A 20,378-nucleotide genomic window follows, 5' to 3' on the forward strand; every position below is an offset into this window, starting at 1 on the left:
GATCCTGTAGCTGCAGAAGGCAAGTGAATGAAAAAAGACAACTAGTTATTCAGTGGAAATGCAACCAACAGAAGTGCGAACATCAATCCTTGCTAACAATACATGCATGGCAATCAATCAGAAGCACAAAACTACAGGGATTCAAAGCATTCAACAATCAACATCGATTAAAGCTATTCTACCAGTTCCAACAAAATATCTTGAACCACAAACAAAACAATTTCATGCTTGAACACCAACAATCCAATCTCTAGTTAGAAAAAGGTTTAACCACAAGAGCTATCAGTCACCATTAAAACATAAAATGATGTCTTTGTAGTAATTTTCAAGACATATATAAATATCAGATCATGTCCTGCCATTCTCAATAGCCACCAGAAGTTTTGATTTTGTAAATATATAGGGATCAGCCACTACCCGACCGCGCCTGAAAAGAAAACAAGCTTCAATATATGAGAACAGGAAAAGAAGAGGACATCTTAAATTATGACAAACAAGCTTTAACGATCAGGGTGGAGGAGAAGGTTATCATTAAAGGGGGGAAAATCTACTCAATCATACGTTTTTGGCCAAAAAGTCAAGAACAAATTGTTAAGAAAATATGACACTCTCTAGCTGCAGAAGATCTGAAGACACATGCTGTGACAGAAGATACAACTCTAGATAAAACTGAAAATAGGATTCATGTTCCCAACACCAAATAGCTGCTATAATGCATTTTGATTGAATAATGACGACAATGGTTCCAGGTTGAAGTTTCTTGTGTGGCTTGTGTAATCAAAATACAACTACCTCCATATGGACAAGTATCCTCTTCCTTTTTTTTTCCTTTTCAGATAAAAGATGAACCCTAGATATGCATGAGCTGTAAGATGACTATGAGCAATCCTCAAAAAAAAAAAAAAAATCTAACTATTTTTTATATTATGTATGATGAGGCACACCATCTTGTGCCATTTCGTTATCATAAAAACAGTAATATCATTAACAGACTGCTCTAAAAGATAAGGATGCTACAGGAGATAAAGAACCTTGCTTGTAATATAACAAAAAAATATATGATAAAAAAATTAATTATACATATTTTCCCAAGTTTAGAGGTACTTTCATCTTCCAACACAGCAACAGATTTTTGTTTTCCTCAACAAAATTCTAGTAAGTGTTCCAATGGTAACCTTTCAAGACCTAGTCACATAAAAATGACATATATTCAAGATTATGCAAACCCAAGTATTACCTGGTGGGGAGAAATTGACCTTGATCTGCATATTTGAGCGGACAATAATAAAATATCACGTTATAAGTTCAGAAATTGGCACACAGAAAAATCGTGTCAAAATGTGAAGTCAAAAAACACAATCTAGAAATAGTTATTCAATCTAATACCTGGGCAATCTGGCAGGAGATGCAGACCTAGATCTTGATGCAGATCGAGAAATAGATGGTGATCTAGAGATCGATCGTTCCAATGATTTGCTGAGTAAAGAAACAACCAAGCTATTAAAAACACGCAAATCACAAAGACGAAACCAAAATAGAGTTGCTGTTTACAGGCAGTTTACCTCCGCTTCCTTCCTACACTTCTGCTTCTGCTTCTACTTCGGCTCCTACTTCGACTAGGGCTCCTTGACACACTGCTCTCATAGGCCTTCACCTGTCCCAGTAAAAGTACAAATAAGGAAACACAACTAAAGCTCAAAAAAGTAAAATACCATGTGTTCCAGACTTTTTTCTACTTCTATTGATTGGTAAAAGATGATTTCTTTTACACAAGCTTTATAATGGCGAAAAATAAAGAAATTATCTTAACTTTCAGAACAAACATAATGGTGTCAACATTTTTTTCAGCAAAAACTGGCAGAAAAAGCACAGGATAGTAAAGATTATCTTTGGCACAGTTTCATTTAACTCAAGAATTACATAAGGTCTAAATACCCCATGTAGCAAAAGAAGCCACATGGCATGGTTTAATGCTCACTTTCCCCATTAATTTCTAGCCCAATCCGTGGTGTACCTAAATAGAAAAAACTACCCTGACAACTGATTTATAACTGCAGGATTTCAGCATTTTATCATGGGCTAGACCAGGTTAAAATTTCTTTTTGGAGGAATTTTTTGATCCAGGAAAAAGCTGAAACATTCACCAAAATGGAAAGAAACATTCAAAAAAATTAATAAAAATCAACATTTTAATGATAAATATTATACAGAAAAGAAAATGTTTTATGTTACAAAATGACTAACAACTGTCTTACAATCCTTATCCAAGAATTAAAAAAACAACTCTTTAAACTGTTTTAGGTTAAAAATATGATAAACTTTACCCGAATATAGCCCCTTGAAAAAGGATTTCTAAATTCAGTGTCATCAAGCTTCCGAATCTGAGCAACAAAAGAACACATAAGATACCAAATTGGAGGAGGAAAAGGGGGGGGGGGGGGGGGTGTTGAGTAAGCATTTGCAAAAACATCAGAGAGTTGAGAGAATGAGAAAGAATTATCAACTTCTTACAGCATATTTCATGTCATCATAATTGGTATAGTCTACCAGCCCCATGGTTCCTGAAACCACTCATAGCACTTCAGTAAAGTAAGAGGAACATAAAAAAAAAAAAAGACATGCTTAGAAAACATGAACTTCAAAATGAACGTGAAACAATACCACTAACAAATTATACCATTCCAAACCAGCAGTAGTGAAATTTTAAATGCAAAACATGCATTCACCAATCTAACAACAACAGAGTTCAGAAACGCTGTCTGAGATGAACATCAGAAACTAAATTACCTCAGCTATAAATCTCATCTAGACTAAGCTTCTACTTGTTTATTTTGCACCTAAAAGGCCTCAGGTTTATCAAGTAAATTTCTCCACCAGTATAGTATACCAAACACACTTCTCTACACATATGCAAGGCCGTGTGAAGACAATAGTTATACATATATAGTTTTATATATGTCCCTAATGGCACATTTAATGTAACATATGCACTTTCGCAAAAGAACATTTGTCTCACGAAGATATTCAGACTTAACATGTTTTTCCTGGAACTATACCTTATCTTTTTAACATTCTTGTAGTTTTAATTCATTGCAGATGCATCTAAGTAATTTCTCCTTGTATATGCATTATGTACAGTATATATACCCTAATCAGGGAAAGAAACATACTGTGGTTTCAGCTTTCGTATGATTGTCATTCTGTCAGGGTTCCCCATTTTTTGCAACTTTTTTTTTTTTTTTTTCAATTGGCATCAGTGGGCCAAAAACAAAATTAGGGTTTTCAAGATCATCAATTCTCTCCAGTCACTGTTGACATTTTGGCACTTGATCCAGATTGCAAGCTCAAAAACATCACCTTTGGCTGATTCTGATCCCCTTGCTACAGCACCTACTCATATGGTGTGATCTTTTTATTCCCCTTTCGAAACCTTCCATTATTTCCTTACAGGATCACTGCCACATGTTCAAGCATTCCACTTTGTTCATGATATCTGATTCTAATCATAGTGAATACAAGTCTAACTTTTTCTGCAATGTTTTCTGTCCTTTGGAGATGTTTGCTCAGAGACCATACGTAGGATAACTGGCTCTATTATTTAACAAAAGGCCGTATCATGGCAGGACCAACTTGTCCATATACACAAGATCCTGCTGACGTAGCAGATTCTAAATTTTATTTCTCGTAAGTTGTCTTTTTAATTTAATCAATAAAAATGAAAACTATGCAGCATACTTTAGTAAGGATCATTTACAACGTTCAAGAACTCAATGATGTGCTCCTGCTTCACTGGCAGTCCCAGAGCTTAAGCCATCAATGACTAATTTGCTTCTCCCTTAACAAGAACAAAAGTGAAGTACATCTGACCTTCTATAAAAAACATGTGAATCAGATTAGCAAAAATTATAGATCCTGTACACAACCAGGAATACAGATTACAATAAATGTTTAAAAAAATTACCATCACCATCATGGAGAACCTGGGCAAAACAGACATCACCAGCCTTCCGCATGTGATCCTGTTCACCAAAAGATAAACTATTATGGCTGCCTTGTGCATGCAGAGTAAAATTAGGCAATGCCCTCACCTTCAAATCTTGCCATGAAGCAGAAGAAGGAAGTCCACGAACAACAACTATACAGTAAAACAGAGAATTATCAGGAATGTCTCAAAAAAATCAATAACAAAACCTCAATAAAAAAAACTAGAGAATGGTAGAGAAAGAAATCACAACTAAAATTATGCAAGATATCCCATGAAAGCACCTCGATATTCAGAATGTCGTGAGACCCCAAATCGTCCACTACCTCCATCACCATAACCACCTCGACGATCAATTGAAGATGATTGCCCTCGACCACCATGGGCAAGCTCAACCTGCAACAAGAACCAAATAATCATTAACCAAAGATAGGTGCTACATGCATGGAAGTTGAACATATAAAATAAAATAAAAAATTCAGTTACCCTTAAACGGCAGCCATCGAACTTATAGCCGTCCCTACCCCTGATTGCATCTTCAGCATCCCGAACATCTTCAAACTGCAGAATGGACAAATGCAGCATGATACAACACCATAATCCAAATGGACATTTTTTAACAGCGTTATGTAACCAAGTGTAGACTAGGAGAACAAAAAATTTACCTCCACAAAGCAATAAACAGGAGGGCGAGGTGGAATCTTCAGTTCAATATCCAATATATGACCGTACTGCAGCCACCGAAAAGTAATATATCATTCACATAATAGCATATGTTTCCAAAGAAATGAAATATATATGCCACATAATTAGAAAATCAATACTAATTGTCAGTCTGTAATACTAAACATCCAGCAGAGATTATAATCCACAAGACTAGTTAATCTCTTCAAAAAAACTTTAAGAATTAAATAGCTCATGCCAATTAAATGAACAGTTAAGGTAGCAATATATTTTGAACATAGACATCTCCATCATGTAGCATTCCCTTTGAGATAGAGCCCTTAGTCAGAACTATGGTCTATTCTTGCACAAGTAATATAGCTTCCTCATTATTAGTTGATCATTCAGTTGGTGGAGAGATCAAAAATACATAAAGCGTATATTTCATGCAGATAAAGACAACCGAAACTTTTAAGAAAAGATTTGGAGAGCAAAACGACATGAACAGGAAGAGTACAAAACATTGCCCAGCAGTTTCTTGTTTGCAATTTTGCATCTGATAGGGAATGTAACCGTAAGGAAAACCATCAAAATATATGTAATGCCTTTCTATTGATTGTTTAGCTTACCATTCATACTCAAACGGTATAATTTAACATGTATACCACAAATGAATAGTCGCCAAGTGTTTTGCACCACAAATCTAGAACGTGTAAGGAAAGATTGAACTTCCAGAGGTGGATGATATGACCACTTGTACTCTTTTTCTTTTTTGGATGGGCATGTTGGAGAAGAATAAAACACCTAAGTGTTGGTGAGATGGCCAAGACCACGCCTCAAACTGGAGGTCTTCAGTTCGAATTGCCCCTTAGGGCCACCCTCAGGGATTTATCCCAGAAATTAGCCAATACATATGGGGGGAGGGGACTGCACATGCGCGAGGATTAATCGGGTGCTCTAAGAGACCCGTACATCTCGGTTCCAAAAAAAAAAATGTTGGAAAAGTAGAAGCTGACATAAACTGATGGGTGCTCTAAGAGATCCGGATACCCAGTTCCAAAAAAAAATGTTGGAGAAGCAGACATAAACTGACAGGTTATGTCATTCAAGAGCGGTGAAGTGTATTGAAAACCAATTCAGGGAAAATGAATGCAAAGAGAAATAGCCAATCCATACCTTGTAGAATAGATCTTCAATTTCCCACTCACGTATATCTGAGGGCAAGTTGCCAACATAGATTGTGCGAGACAAACGACCACTCATTTCTGATATCAGAGGAATTCAAGGAAATTTTTCACTGCATAGAAAAAGGGTATAACCAAGATGAAAATCCCTCCCACTAAAAAAATTAAAGTTCAAGGAACACAGCATATGGTGTAATCCATTTATTGGCATCTAGGAGCCTGTTTGATGCAAATACAATAAAAACAGCGTCAAGATTGTGAAGAAAAACAAGAGAGCAATCCTTGGTGTGGGTGGTACTCCACAAGCACCATTGATTATGTGCTCCAAGAAACTCCACAGCAATTTGAAATTTGAAATAAAAATTGTACTGCTCATCCTCTCCGTCTGATGTCCTTGTAAATTGACACTGTTATCAGGGGTATACACACAGAAGTGATGTTCAGAAGATGATCAATAAGGTGATCTTAAACTAATATTAAGATCTCCAAAATATGTTTGGGTTTTTTCTCTATTATTTTTCATTCTTTTGAAGAAAGATATTTCTCTATTTGAGAGAGAGTGAATGACTTCGTAATTGCATCTGTAACATGATTTAGTATGGATTGGTTGTTTTCTTACCCTACATATTTAGATTGGTGTTGGGGGAATAATTGCTATGATCCTAAAGTTCACGATTTAGTGGAGGCGAGGAGGATTTGATGCTGGAAGTTTTAGGATACTTTGTTTCCAATTTTTCATTGGGAATTTCTCTAACTCTTTCTAAGCTTTATTTGGAAAATAAGAAACAACAAATACTCAATTAAGTGCATTTTACAACATTCTGTAAGTCAATTTAGGTTGAAAGTTTACAAGCAGACCACTTTCTTTTCTTACCTAGCTCAAACAATTGATATAATGTGGACCATGCCATAAATTTTCATCAATATTGAAACTCATACTTCAGGCAGATGGTCAATTTCATTTACCATGTGTATAATCTATATTGATTTGGATTTGCCAAGCTGTTAAGGAAAGCACTCAAACATATGAAAACCTCTAAAACTTGGATGATCTAAACTTCTCCAAATCGAAAATTCCTTCCCAACTTCAGTACTTGGTACTTACTTTATCACAGTTGCTGATTTTAAATATGTAATAGAAAAGAAGAAGATGAAAAAATACAGTTCAACAATCACCATTTGTGGTTTGAGGCTCCTCAGGTTATGTGGCAAAAGTGGATTCAAATGTTTGATGGGAATTAAGCGTTTCAAGAACGGTTTTCTGCTTGAAAGAGAAACTAGGGTTCTAATTTTATTTTAGATATTAGACGAGTGTGTATCGAAGAATTATTTACTTATATATAAGCTCTATGGTAGGTTTTGTTACACTCTATGTTACAACTATTATACAGATTTATGTAGATATTAGCAAGGTTTAAAATCTCATTTTTTTTTTTTTCTGTTGTATCAATTTTTCGATAAAAATAAAACTCAATGGAACAGAACCGAAACATTCACTTTAAATTTTACTACTTTATTCATAAATAGATATAGAAACTATTTTGTAAGTATATAAAATGAAGTTAGAGCTAAAAATCTCATGTTTTCACATAGATAGTCATGCACTAGAAATACTTCGAAACATAGAAAATCTTGAAACATTGCATTTGATGTAAAGATATTGTTGTAAAAAGTCTATTTTATTTTGCTAAATGAATATTAGAAATTACTAACTTTGTTTAACAATAAATTTAATATCGAAATATTGCATTTTCCATGCTTCAATATGTTATGGAAAGCATTCTATTATATTATAACATTCTGAAGCATTCCCGATATGAATTTCAGTAAAAGATTAATTATGTATGTACCAATATGCTTTGCATGAAATACTGAAACATTCAAAATTCCGCAATGTTTCGTTGTGGTACACACACAAAAAAACTAAAAATAAAAAATGGGAGCATTGGACAGTAGATATTATTATGTAAAGAAGATGAGAAAGCTACAATATAAGATGTGAAATCTTGCAACCAAATTTCACTCTCGTGGTTGTAGCTTCCTTTGTTGCTGATTATAATCATTTTACACTTAAAAAAATGATCTTTAAGACTTAATAACCAAGTAAGCTTCAGTAGGGGACTATTTAGCATCTTTCTATAGCAAGTGAGTTTTTCGATTGCATGCTTTGGTTCAATAAAAAACACAGCATATATAAAATTCTTGACAAGCTAAGACTGCTAAGTGTCCCAATTTTCTACCTCGACTTTGGCCTTCACAATAACTGGAACAACGGACATGTCACACAAAGTCTTAGAATCATGTAAAATTTTCACTCTCGGAGGAACAAATAATCTGTTAAACGAATGGTGACCACATAACACCTACCTAATCCTATCCCAGAGTGAGTGATAAAATAAATAAAACGAAGGCAAAGATTTCAGATAAATAAAATATACCAAATCAAGAGACAGCTTAATATCAGCAGAGACGAATTCTTCAGATCAAAAGAGCTCGAAAGTTAGGGTTTTTTTTCTTCACAGACAGAGAGTAATGTAGGAAACTTGAGAGGAACGGTGGGAAAAGAGCGAGCAAACGATATGGGACATTAGCATGTCACGTGAAAATGTGCTGAACGATCAACCAAAAGAGATTTACGTCTCTGTCTATCTGAGCCTGAGGTTAAAGAAATGAGAAGGGATATGATGGACCAGTAAAAGGGTAATTATAAAAGCACCCTACGAATTAATGGATTGTTATCCTGGGTTAAAAGTTTTGGAATGAACTGATATTATTATAAAGATCATCCTCACAAAAAATCATCATATTCCAAAAAATTTAACCCTATCAAAACTGATTTACGAAAAAAAAAAATTGGACAATTTACAATTCTTGAACTTATTTTAATGGGTTAGAAGTTTCGAAATAGACTGATTTTTTGTGATGACAATCTCTTCATCATGGATATCATCCTCACAAAAAATAAGTTCATTCTGAAACTTTTAACCCATATAAAACAAAACAATTTGGCTATGATGTGGATTGCCCTTATTAATTCGTGGGTGTTTTTATAATTAGGAAAATAAAATAAACAGAAGGATTCGATTCCATGCTACGCAAACTTCCAACAAATTTATCTCCGGAGATCCATCACCCATGACATTAGTGATGAAATACAAATGAACACCTTAAACTCTTGATCATTCTCCCTTGTTTAACAACAATTGAACTAAGACTGCTAGGAATAACCCTTTCTCACTGCTAAAAGGTCTCCTTAGTGAACTCAATCTTCCTAAATTGATCCCCTAGTGCTGACCTGAGTCTCGTTACCCCTGAACAAGTCTTTCATGGGTAATCTTGAATACCTAGTCATTGATTTTTTTTTTGGGTGGGGGGAGTGAGTGAATCAATTAGCCCCAGATGATCTACAACTAGTCCATCCCTAAAAAATATAGCCGCGTTACAATGGATAAATAAGGATTGAATGTGACCTACATATCAATATAAATAGTGAGGGGGGTAAAAAGTCTCATTCAATCAGGATCGAACATATTTCATGCGATTATGGGAAATAGAAATGCATAGTTATGCATTCCATGCGGATCATTTTAGACAGGATGAAATATTTCAGACACAAACGAAATAGGTGGGATTGTAAAGCAAACGGAGTAACTTTTGTAGTCACAAGAGATGAAAAAGTAATGACTGTGAAGCCCACAAGGGCTATACTAATTGCAGAATGTGTGAACGATTACGCATAAGCATGTATTGCAACAGTTACAATATCATAACGCAGGACTTCCAATACCATATCACATTTTTCCCAAAATATTTGGTCGTTATTTATGGAACCACCAAATGACAATAAAAACCCTAAAAGGAGAAAAAAATACCAACCAGTTTGTACCCAAGAAATTAATAATTTTTAGCACATTTTATACATTAGAACAAATGGAGCCAAAGAGAGAAGAATTCGTAAATTTTGAAATTCCTTAAAATAGAAAAGATAGTTCGTAATTTTGAAATGTTGAAACCTCCAATCGTGCCTAACTTAGATGATGGAATTTCAAAATCAGTACTAGTGAGCCTTTTTCATCAGGTCCAGCGGAGGTGGTTTCACAATGTCAAATGCCCTTGACATGCCCTGTTTTGTTTCCATTAGATTTGATTTGCCCTTTTTCTATCAAATAGTGTGGACATCTCATGGGCAAGTTCAATGTCGTTGTCCAAGTTTTGTGTACTAGGAAAGAAGGTATTTTATTTTGCATGTGATACAGTGATTTGAATGTGGGAATGAATCCATTGACCCGAATTTTCACTATTGGTTGAATGTGACTTAACAAATCGATGGGTCAGTAATCAGCCAAAGATCAAAGACCTGGGATTTTTGGATTGTAAGGCTATATTTTTCTGTGATTTAGCTAGTGAGGTACTTATTGACCCTATGGTTGATATTCTAGATGCTAAACTTATGTGCCTAACATAGAGGTAACATGTCTCATAACAAGAAGGTTAAATTTAACCCTGAGGGGTTGGCTCAATTGCAATTTTAAATCCATAAGCGGTGAGAGTCCGTAGGTTGTGTTTGATACCCAGTATGAGCAGTGGCTCCTCAAGGCCACCCGCAAGGGCGTACGCTCACTTACCTAGTGGGTGTGACGTGAGGGAGTTGCACATGCCCGGGGGAGGGATCCATATGCCTTGGTCCAGCCCTGGCTCACCCAGTCCCATTAGTCGGACGTAAGTTCGGATACCCCCGTTAACCAAAAAAAAAAGAAGTTAAATTTGAGGATGTTTCTACCTCAATGCATGGATAAGGCATCCATCAAATGGAAGGTTAAGATAAAAAAGAAAAACAAAATTTCTATAGATACATTTTTCTTAAAAATCGTAATGTGGGAGTAATTTTCTTGAGATTCTTCAAGCATTTCTGTCTGTGATCTTCAGTTGATGCTCCCTTCAGAGAGTCGCTGAAATTACTCCCAGCGCTTAAGTCAGATGATGGTAAGAGAATCTTGCATATCTTTGCATTCTATTGAGCCTTTAATTTATTTATAAATCCTCCCCAAGATTCCTACAAATTTTGGATTTTCTAATTCAAGTTTATCTATAATTAGAAGTTCATCAAACTTTCTTATTGTTTTGAGATTTGGAGTTATCCTCTTGCCACTTGCCTAACAATCAATTTAATATGTTTCTTGCATCATCCAAGGTACTGGCTTCAATAAACAAAGGGGCATGCTCGAAAACGGATCCAAAAAGTATAGATGTGCCAATGTCTAGGAAAATATGAAAGACAATGTTTTATCCCATTGTGGGCGGTAAAATATATAGATCAGAAACACTAATCATCCATGAGATGCAATGCCATTGTACATAAATGTTAGACTAATGATAAACTGACTCGAAAAAAGCCATTTGAAATTCACTCGCTGACGTAGATGTGTGTACGGAACCATAGATCTTTTCCCTTGCCCGTTGATATATTTCCTTGTGCATCCCAAAGAAAAAAAATCTAGGTTTTTGTGCCTTTGCCACGTCAGTCAAGTATAGACCGAGTGAAAGTTTTCAGTCAGAAAATCGACTCTTTTCCTTGTGTATCCAGAAGAAAAAGATCTATCGTTCTATACACATGCCACATGAGAAGAATTTCGAATCAGTTCAGTGCGACTAAATATTAGCACCATGTTTACACTTTATTCTAATCGTGTAAAGCCCGTAACTTAATTAAATGGAGGATAAGATTACTTTAATGTAAATTCCAGCCTACAATGGTTGCTTTTGAGGCAAGTTACACTTTTAAAGATACTCACATTTTTGTCAGTTTGTCTTTATTATTATTTTTTTGGTTGATGTCATTTTGTTTCATCCTTCCTTTGCTAGACATATAAAGAAATTAGGAACTCTTGTGGCAATTTTTTCAGCTATGACCCATGGTCCACACCCTCGAGAAACGAGACACCGAAAGAAATTTGAACCCAAAATCATCTCACAACATGGAAGCAATTAGGGGGAGGCCTGGGGTGGGTTGCATTATCTTTCTTTTTAAAACCTTCCCCAAAGACATTAGTAGAGATACGCAAGAGTAGAAGCAAAAAAAAACCTTGCTCTATCCCGAGATTTGTAATCTTTGTTGATGTTCCTTTGTTTCTCGGAAATCCCTTGGGTGTGCCTGCACCATAGAGCTTCCGACGTCCAAGTTAGACCACAGAATAATTTTGATTGAGTTTTGGTATAGAAATTTTGCATACCATTGATTTGCATGAGTGTGCCCCTTTTATAGATAATGGTATAATGATATCCATTTTAGACGTTTCTAATTCCATCCTAATCCTAATTAAGCAATGCTAGCTTAATTAAGATTCTCTCCTTTTCAAAATCCTCTCCCATTTAGAATGCTTATGCAATAGAAATATATAACATCCAAATCCCTAAAACCAATGATTTGAACTAATCTATGCTAGCACACCATTCCAGAGAATCTCCCCAACCTTATGCCTTATGATGTCGTTCCAAATTACCCCGAGTTATGAGCTAACCTCCCTCAGAGCTCATAAATTGGTACAACCTCATCAGGTCGGATCCCTACGTATCTATATGTGACACGTTTAAACATCTTGAGGCTTGTCGATTTAACCCTCCATAAAAAAGCAATAGCTTCATTGTCTACTTAATTTTTTTTTGAGATATTTTATAACATAAGCAATTGTTTGACCATATAAGTAATGGCTTATTTAATAAAATCATTTGTTACTATGCACTCATTAGTTTGCGCTACACTGCAATGGTAATGTTGCCAATGTACATGGAAACATCTTCTTCAAATAAAAAACGATTACTATAATATCAAAGTGAATGGTACAATATCATAACCATTGCTACGGTATCATAGTGATCACGTTGACATGATCTTCACCAACTCTTATTTGTCAATTAATCATCTTATTCAGTGATTATTTCTTTAAAGAAAAATGATGTTAAAATTTTTTAAACCTACATTTTTTACATTTGTTCTTCCTTGAAATTATGAACGGTTCATTGAAATTAAAACTTTCAATGATTTTTCTTTGCTTCAAACAATTTATTAGGTAACAACATGATGATGAAAACAACTATATTTTCAACAATTGTAAGGAGTTAGAGCAATTCCAAGGAGAATATCCAGAATAACTATCCATAATGGATAGCCACTTGTTTATGGATAGCCATTGTAGACATTCAAGGGATATGCACTCCAACCATGCTATCCAAAATAGCTATTCACAAATATTGTAATATTTTTTAATTCAATGTAAATGGAGATGGAGATGAATAGTGCATTGGAAACGCATAAAATCCAAAATAACTCTTTAAAATAGTAGTTGGGAGTCCAAACTTGATATCCAAAGTGGATATTGAAACTCCCAATCTCCAAGATGGAGAGTGGGATAGATAGTGTATTGGAGGCACATATTTTCGATTTAACTCTCCAAAATAGGAGTTGAGAAGGGGCAAGCAATGCGCTGGAGTTGCTCTAATTAAGATTAAAAAAAAAAATGTAATGATTTTGCAACTCAACCTAATAGGGTGACTGAAAAACTCAACTGATGCACGTGTACCCAGCAAGAATTGTAGATTTTTTCCCTTGGGATACACAACGATGTGCAGTTGTATATCCCAACGAAAAAAAAAAATCTAGGGTTCTTGCATCTGCCACTATAGTGAGTTTTTGAATTACCTTATTGGGTTGAGTTACAAAATCAACACTAAAAAATGGCAGGATGGGTAAAAAGATAAAAGTAAAATATATAATTAAAAAAACAAAATCATTTGTTAGTGTAGAGGCGGAATCAAGTTTTACCTTGATCAACCCTGCCCTACTGATCCAAAGCAGTTCCTCAATCCCTCCTGTAGAGAAAACCCTATTAAAGAAAAATAGTTTCACCCTTTGTTCTCTCGGCCAAAAAGATCTCTCTGCTTCTGTTGATTCCTCTATTTATAAGTTCTCCCTTCAAATAAGTGTTTTCTCTTTAATCGGGATTCGATTACGGTGAATCCTCTGATTACAAAGATCTTAAACGGAATTTGAATCTTGAGTCCAAGATTCTCCGAAAATTTCTTTCGAGATCTTTGGACTTGACATATGCAATCCAAAATTATGTAGATATTCGGATTATGTTTGTCCTACTAAGCATACAAGATTTCTCCTTATGTTGTCCTACCCCACCAGCCAGACCAAGCGTTGCATTACTAATTTGGTCTGCCCTGCTGCTAGGCAAGATTGGTTTTACTAGCTCGCTTCAGGTACGACTTACTCTACTAGGACATGTGTACGATCTAGATAACGTACCAATATTACCCTCTATATTTAGTATATGTGCAGTCGAAATCCAGTGGACGACTCTGATGAATTCAACCACACTGATCCGAAGTCGTTCCTAGCACCTCCCTCCCCGCGGCGGCGTGGTACCTGTCAAAATCACTCCGATACTTAAGTTAAAGAAGCAAAGGAATAGTCTCAGAAAACTGGTTAGACTCTAATCCCTCTAAAAGACCACTCTCAATAGTATTTACTGTGTTATTTATCCCCCCTAGTCGTCCAGAGGGTTACTCCCTTTGTAGGCTATAATCATGGGATATTTATCGACTTTGCGGAGTTGTTTACCTAATCGAGATCTCTTAGATTGATCGTATTAAACTGCAGAGATGTCCTCCGAGATCTCTAGGAATGACATGTGCGTATCAGCCTTACGGTTATTCTACAATTCAGTTTGCCCCGCTTGGTTGATCTAGATTTGCTCAATGATATGCTGCCCTGCCAGCTAGACTAGGGAGGTCTCTGCTCTTACTTGCCCTGCTTACAGGACAGTGCCCATATGTTGATCAGCGCCTAGTACCACTTAATCAGTTTGGACACGTGTATGATTTAGATTAGCGCACAATTATTTTTCTCTATAGTATAAATAAAGATTATTTTATTATTTTATTATTTTATTTAAATACCAGTGACGTAACGGAACTATAAAAATTTTATAAATAGATATGCCAACATGGTCATTAATGATTCAAGAAGGACAAAGCACTAAAAACCACAAAAAAGAATATATTGATGTAGCTATTTGGTGCTCTTGTCATGCACATGTCATAGCAATAGATGATAAGTAACACAATTTTACTTTAACTGGTTAATAATTTTTAACAGTTAGAAGTTATTCATGAGACAGCTGATTAAAAACTTAAAAATTGTCTTGCCAACAGTTAAAAGATTCTGTCACATAATCTCATAAGATGGATAGTCCACCTTGTAGGTGTAACGCCAAACTTCTATACCTAAACAAAAAAGAAGCATTATATTTAGTTTTTATAAGGAATGAGTAAAAACAATGCAAGGATTCATGGCACATACTCACCATAGTTATTCCTGATAAAATAGAGTCGTGCTACACTCTCTTCTTAGGACATTGTGTTCAACACTATGTCGATGTGACAATGCAAAAATAACCATAGATTTCTTTCCTCGAGATGCAATTAAAGAAATCTATGAGTCTTTATACACCATCACATGAGTGTGGAAAAACTTTGAAGCGGATAGACCGCTTCAAAATTTTAAGAAACCCTTTACATTGGATTACATGTGATATTTTTAAGGAGGTATTCCAAATTTTAGCAGTAGTGTAGGGGTTGAAATAAATTCAAAGTGCCACGTGTGTTGTAACGAAGTTGGTTCAGACTCTATCAAGGGGAGTAGATCCTCTGTAGCACGAATCTCCTGTAGTTCATATCAACATTTGAGGGTGTGCCACATCATTAAAATGATTGCATCCAATCATTTAAATATTGAACTACAATGACCATCCATTTTCAAATACTCCATTAAGGCTAAAAAAAAAAAAAAGTTTTTATTTTTATAATATATATATATATTTCAAATCTGACATAAACCATGAATCCAAGAGGACTGTGTTATTATTTTCCTTGAATGTGGTGTTCTATGAATTGCAGAACAGGAGCTAGAGGAGAAATGGACTATCAAGAGCAACGTGGAACAGTGTCTAACGCAAGCAAATTAGTATTTTCCGATAAAATATCATTGAAATTGCAACTAACATAATTTACGGATTGTGTTTTGCTTGTGAGTGATATTTGGCTTTATTTTTCTTTTTGACTAATTGCAAACGCCATCATATCATAAAATACCCATGGACTTTCTAAAACCTGAAATAACTTTTTGCGGATGAGATAAGAGAAAAAAACGCTTCGAAAGGCTCGTCGGAGGCGTTTGGGGTTTATTTTAAGAGTCATCAAGTTGAGGTAAAGCATCAATGAATTTGCTGTGACACGTATCCAGATCGAAATTTACACCCTTCCCTCTTTCGGCTTTTCTCATGATCGATTCAATGAAGAAGAACGGCTGAGATGACAAGAGGAATGGGATCTTCCCATCTTAGCCGTTGGTAGGATACTGTGACACTAATGTGGTAAACAAGTAAGAATTTTTTGGGTTGGGAAAAGCGAAGAAATTAAACAGATTCCTTATTGAGAATGGGAGCCACGTGAAGGTGTGGCAGAAAAAATTGAATGATTCGTCCCCCCCGTTCTGGACCCACACAATGAGCATCAGCAGCAGCAATCACCTTAATTAATCATAAAAATTAATAAAATGGATTAATTTTATCTTCAACAAGACGAAACCTACTCACTGCCTAACCACATCACCGAAATATATATTCCTTTTTTTCCTTCAGTAAAAGAGGGCTAGTGAGGTGGGAACGGAGATCTCAACAAAACCGCAGCTTTTGATTTTCCTAGCCGTCAATTAACCATCCTCCTTCGATTTCACGCGATTCATTCATGATTTTTTTGTTTTTTTGTTTTTTTAATATCCTGAACCTGAAGAATAAATTCTTTAGTAGCAAACGTTTTTAGTGCGGAACTTTGCGTGGCTTTAGACTGTAGTTAGTGCAGTAGTAGTAGTAGTAGTAGCACTGGATGTTTCTCCACCTATATTAGTATACATGAGGACAAACACAACACAAGGCTGATAATGAAGCAGAGACAGTAACGGCTGCTGCATTATCTCTAACGGAGCTTAATCAGCTAGACATGGAAATTGGAAGGCGTGGATCTTCTATAGAACAACAATCAAAGGCTATGTTGACTGCAGAATGATCCTAACGCCTTTTAAGTTTTAATTAATAATTTTAAATCTCTAGTTTCTGCATGTTTCTCACTTGCTTTCAGTTCTGTTCTGTGAAGATATTTTAAGTAATTCATGGAGTTCATTAGATTTCTCTCTTCTTTAATATCAGGTAATCTTCTTTCTTTTTTTTTTTTTTTTTTTAAGGAAGAAAAAAAAAATCTCTGTTTTTCCAGTATTCTGGTTAATTTTATGAGATTCCGGCGGGGATGTGATGCAGGTTTGTTATTTCCGGTACTGGTTGCTTCCATAGGCATTAACTACGGCCAAATCGCGAACAATCTTCCTTCGCCGGAAAACGTAGTTCCACTACTGAAATCAATTGGTGTCAATAAAGTGAAGCTGTACGATGCAGATCCTCGTGTTCTTCGTGCATTTGGGAATACTGGTGTTGAATTCGTTGTTGGACTTGGAAACGAATACTTAGCGAAGATGAGAGATCCAGAAGCAGCAGAAGCTTGGGTCAAATCAAACGTTCAGTGTTACATGCCTGCAACGAAGATCACTTGTATTACTATTGGAAACGAAGTTTTAACCTTAAACGACGCATCTCTGGCTGGAAATCTCCTCCCAGCGATGCAGAACATCCAAACAGCTCTTGTCAATCTAGGGTTAGACAAGCAAGTGAGCGTCACCACAGCTCACTCATTAGCTGTGCTTGAGACCTCTTATCCACCGTCTTCTGGAGCTTTTCGCAAAGATCTAAGGGGATGTATATCTCAGATCTGTAACTTTCATGCTAAAACAGGATCTCCTTTCCTCGTTAATACTTATCCGTACTTCGCATACAAAGCGAATCCGAAACAAGTTCCTCTTGATTTCGTTCTGTTTCAGTCGAACCAAGGGATTTTGGATCCAGTCTCGAAACTTCATTACGACAATATGTTATTCGCTCAGATCGACGCTGTGCACGCTGCTTTAGCTTTGCTTGGATACAACAAAATTCCAATACACGTTTCTGAGACTGGTTGGCCTTCCAAGGGGGACGAAAATGAAGCTGGAGCCACGCCGGAGAACGCAAAGAAGTATAATGGGAATCTGATGAATTTGATTTCACAGAAAAAGGGGACGCCCATGAGGCCCAATTGTGATTTGAACGTTTATGTTTTTGCTTTGTTTAATGAGAATATGAAACAGGGACCAACGTCAGAGAGGAATTATGGACTATTTAAGCCAGATGGAACGCAGGCGTATCAGTTCGAGTTCACCGGAATTAATGGAAATAACAACAACAACAACAACAGCAGCAGCAGCACAATCGGCGGTAGTGGCAACAATTCCGATAATCCGTCTTCTAGTTCATCGATCGGTTATTTGTCCATCTCTTCAGCTATGGTAAGTTATGCAACTTATGTCTTTCTTTGCAATAATCAGAACTAATTTTTGGTAGATAATCACAAGTTAGTTAGAAGCAAGCAGAGCTACAAACTACAAATTATGTGGCGCATTTTAACAAAAGAATCTAATGTGCACCATGTGACGTGAGTGTGACCATTAATTAATACAGGTGGCGAGTAGGTTAGAGAAACAAACGAACTGTTGTGGTTTAGCAAACAACTTGCACGGTTTAGCTAACAACTTGCACCGACTGAACACCATATAATAAAGAAGGAGAGATATGAGCCGTTGGATTTATTCTGGCATCGAATGTTATGCAATGGGACTCACGCAAATGCGTTAAAAAAACTTTAAATTCTGCCATCATATCTTCTCCTTAACGGGGTGCAAATTGCAAAAGTGAGTGCTATTTATTTATGGTGTGGGGTTTTACTTGGTTTCAGGACAAATTGCGCTCTGGGGGGCCCATGTTTTACTTGCAACCGGTGCTTTGTGTTTGTCTGAGTTCATTTCTATTATTCGTTTCAAGTCCAAACAGTAAAAGTTTATGCTGATGGTGACAATAATGAAATGGAGAGAAAGCTTCAGGAGCAAGGGAAATTAAAGGTGATGAAATTCCATTCCTCCTATTAATAATCCTCAATGAACCCCTTAAACCCCCACCTAATTAAATGTCTCTTAACGTTTGTATTCGATTTGGTGGGTCATTTGTGGTTTTTTTTCTCTAGTCTAGACCTTATTAACCCTAGATCAATGAGTTGGTGGTTGGATCCATCCTGAATGCTGTGTTGTGGTTCAGTGGTTGGATCCATCTCATCATATATACTAGCTCTTTGGCTTTTTATAGGTTGGTTGGCACTCACTCTAAATGTTTTTTTTCCCCTCTTTTTTAGTTTGCAGAGGTTTTGATTGAATAAAGAGATTTCGTGCTGACGATCAGGAGGCTGAGAGATTAGCAAAGACCCCATTTTGAAGTAGAAGAACATTGTCATCTTAGTAGAATGTAATCATGTATTAGTACTGTAGCCAATTGGTGTTTGTTAGTAATTTATTTATATATTATTAATATTGATCAAAATGGGACAAACCAACTCCTTATTGGTGGGGACTGTGATCATGGTTTTAAAACTCGTTTTGACATCTTGTCTAGTCGTCTCAGATGTGTTTGAGTCATCTTATTCAACAATGAGAAAAATAAATCGTGATTTTAAATCTCATCCGATACATTTGACTTGTCTATCCATCTCGAACGAGTCGTCTTGGTCTCGGATGGGATTTAAAACCATGACCGGGACCGGACTTACTTTCCTTATCTTTTTGGTTGGAAGGGGTGGGGCTATAAATATTATAATAATGTGGCATATGGAGGACAGCCTTGCATATTTATTTTCGTGAATCAGAGCAAGATAGGCACCACGTTACACAATCATGATTCTAAATAAATAGGAAACCATATCCAACTGTATTGGATATGGGAATAATGGCTTGAAATGATTTTTTTCTTTGTGTGTGTGTGTGTGTATAATTCCAATGAAGGTAGTTGGATTTTTAACAATATCCAGCTGTATGTTTTTCTTTTTCAAGGGTAAAACTAAAACCCTCCAATAATGGACCGGAGAATTTGACCTTAAGGACCATTCCTGTCCTGCTTACTGCCTCTTTCTGGGGAATTTGAAGGGAAAAAATTGTGGAATCATTTATAGATCACTGGATGGATGGTCTTAAAGATTATTGCATTGCATTCAACTCCCAAAGATCGTGTGCAGTCTGAGCCTAGGGAAAATAGCCATTAGTGACGATGATGGATAATAAATACTGCTCGTTAATTAAGATGGCAAAAGAAAGAATTTGTATCCAAGTTTTGTTATGGCTTGCCTTGCAGAAGATGTCTTAATAATTGGCTGATATCTGTTAAAATTTCTAAAAATTACAAAATAGCCAACAAAGAAAGCCAGCCAAGACGAGAAGCGTATTGGATGAAAAGGTTGAAATATTAGAGAATGATATTCTCCCGTATTGTTATTAATGCCAATCCAAGTAAATCTGGCTTAGGACT

General features: G+C 36.0%; 2 protein-coding genes across 2 annotated transcripts; one reads left to right on the forward strand and one right to left on the reverse strand.

Annotated features, from left to right (window-relative positions):
* Nucleotides 1–136: 136 nt before the first annotated feature.
* On the reverse strand, nt 137–8,501 carry LOC147390039 (serine/arginine-rich splicing factor SR34A-like). The gene is made up of 12 exons (XM_086417875.1): nt 8,268–8,501; nt 5,822–5,942; nt 4,648–4,713; nt 4,469–4,543; nt 4,267–4,378; nt 4,089–4,135; nt 3,962–4,019; nt 2,512–2,561; nt 2,325–2,381; nt 1,563–1,654; nt 1,387–1,476; nt 137–427 (listed from the first exon to the last, which is right to left on the reverse strand). Exons 2-12 carry the CDS (start codon nt 5,906–5,908, stop codon nt 349–351), a joined length of 813 nt encoding a protein of 270 aa, XP_086274001.1. The 5' UTR covers nt 5,909–5,942; nt 8,268–8,501; the 3' UTR covers nt 137–348.
* Nucleotides 8,502–16,510: 8,009 nt separating this feature from the next.
* Nucleotides 16,511–19,460, forward strand: LOC147390040 (glucan endo-1,3-beta-glucosidase 11-like). Its single transcript, XM_086418778.1, has 4 exons — nt 16,511–17,096; nt 17,205–18,319; nt 18,766–18,928; nt 19,216–19,460. Exons 1-3 carry the CDS (start codon nt 17,060–17,062, stop codon nt 18,874–18,876), a joined length of 1,263 nt encoding a protein of 420 aa, XP_086274904.1. The 5' UTR covers nt 16,511–17,059; the 3' UTR covers nt 18,877–18,928; nt 19,216–19,460.
* The last annotated feature ends 918 nt before the right edge of the window (nt 19,461–20,378 follow it).

Source organism: Akebia trifoliata, chromosome 12 (assembly GCF_017979445.1).
Source record: "Akebia trifoliata isolate Shusen 1 chromosome 12, ASM1797944v1, whole genome shotgun sequence".
Taxonomy (NCBI): domain Eukaryota; kingdom Viridiplantae; phylum Streptophyta; class Magnoliopsida; order Ranunculales; family Lardizabalaceae; genus Akebia; species Akebia trifoliata.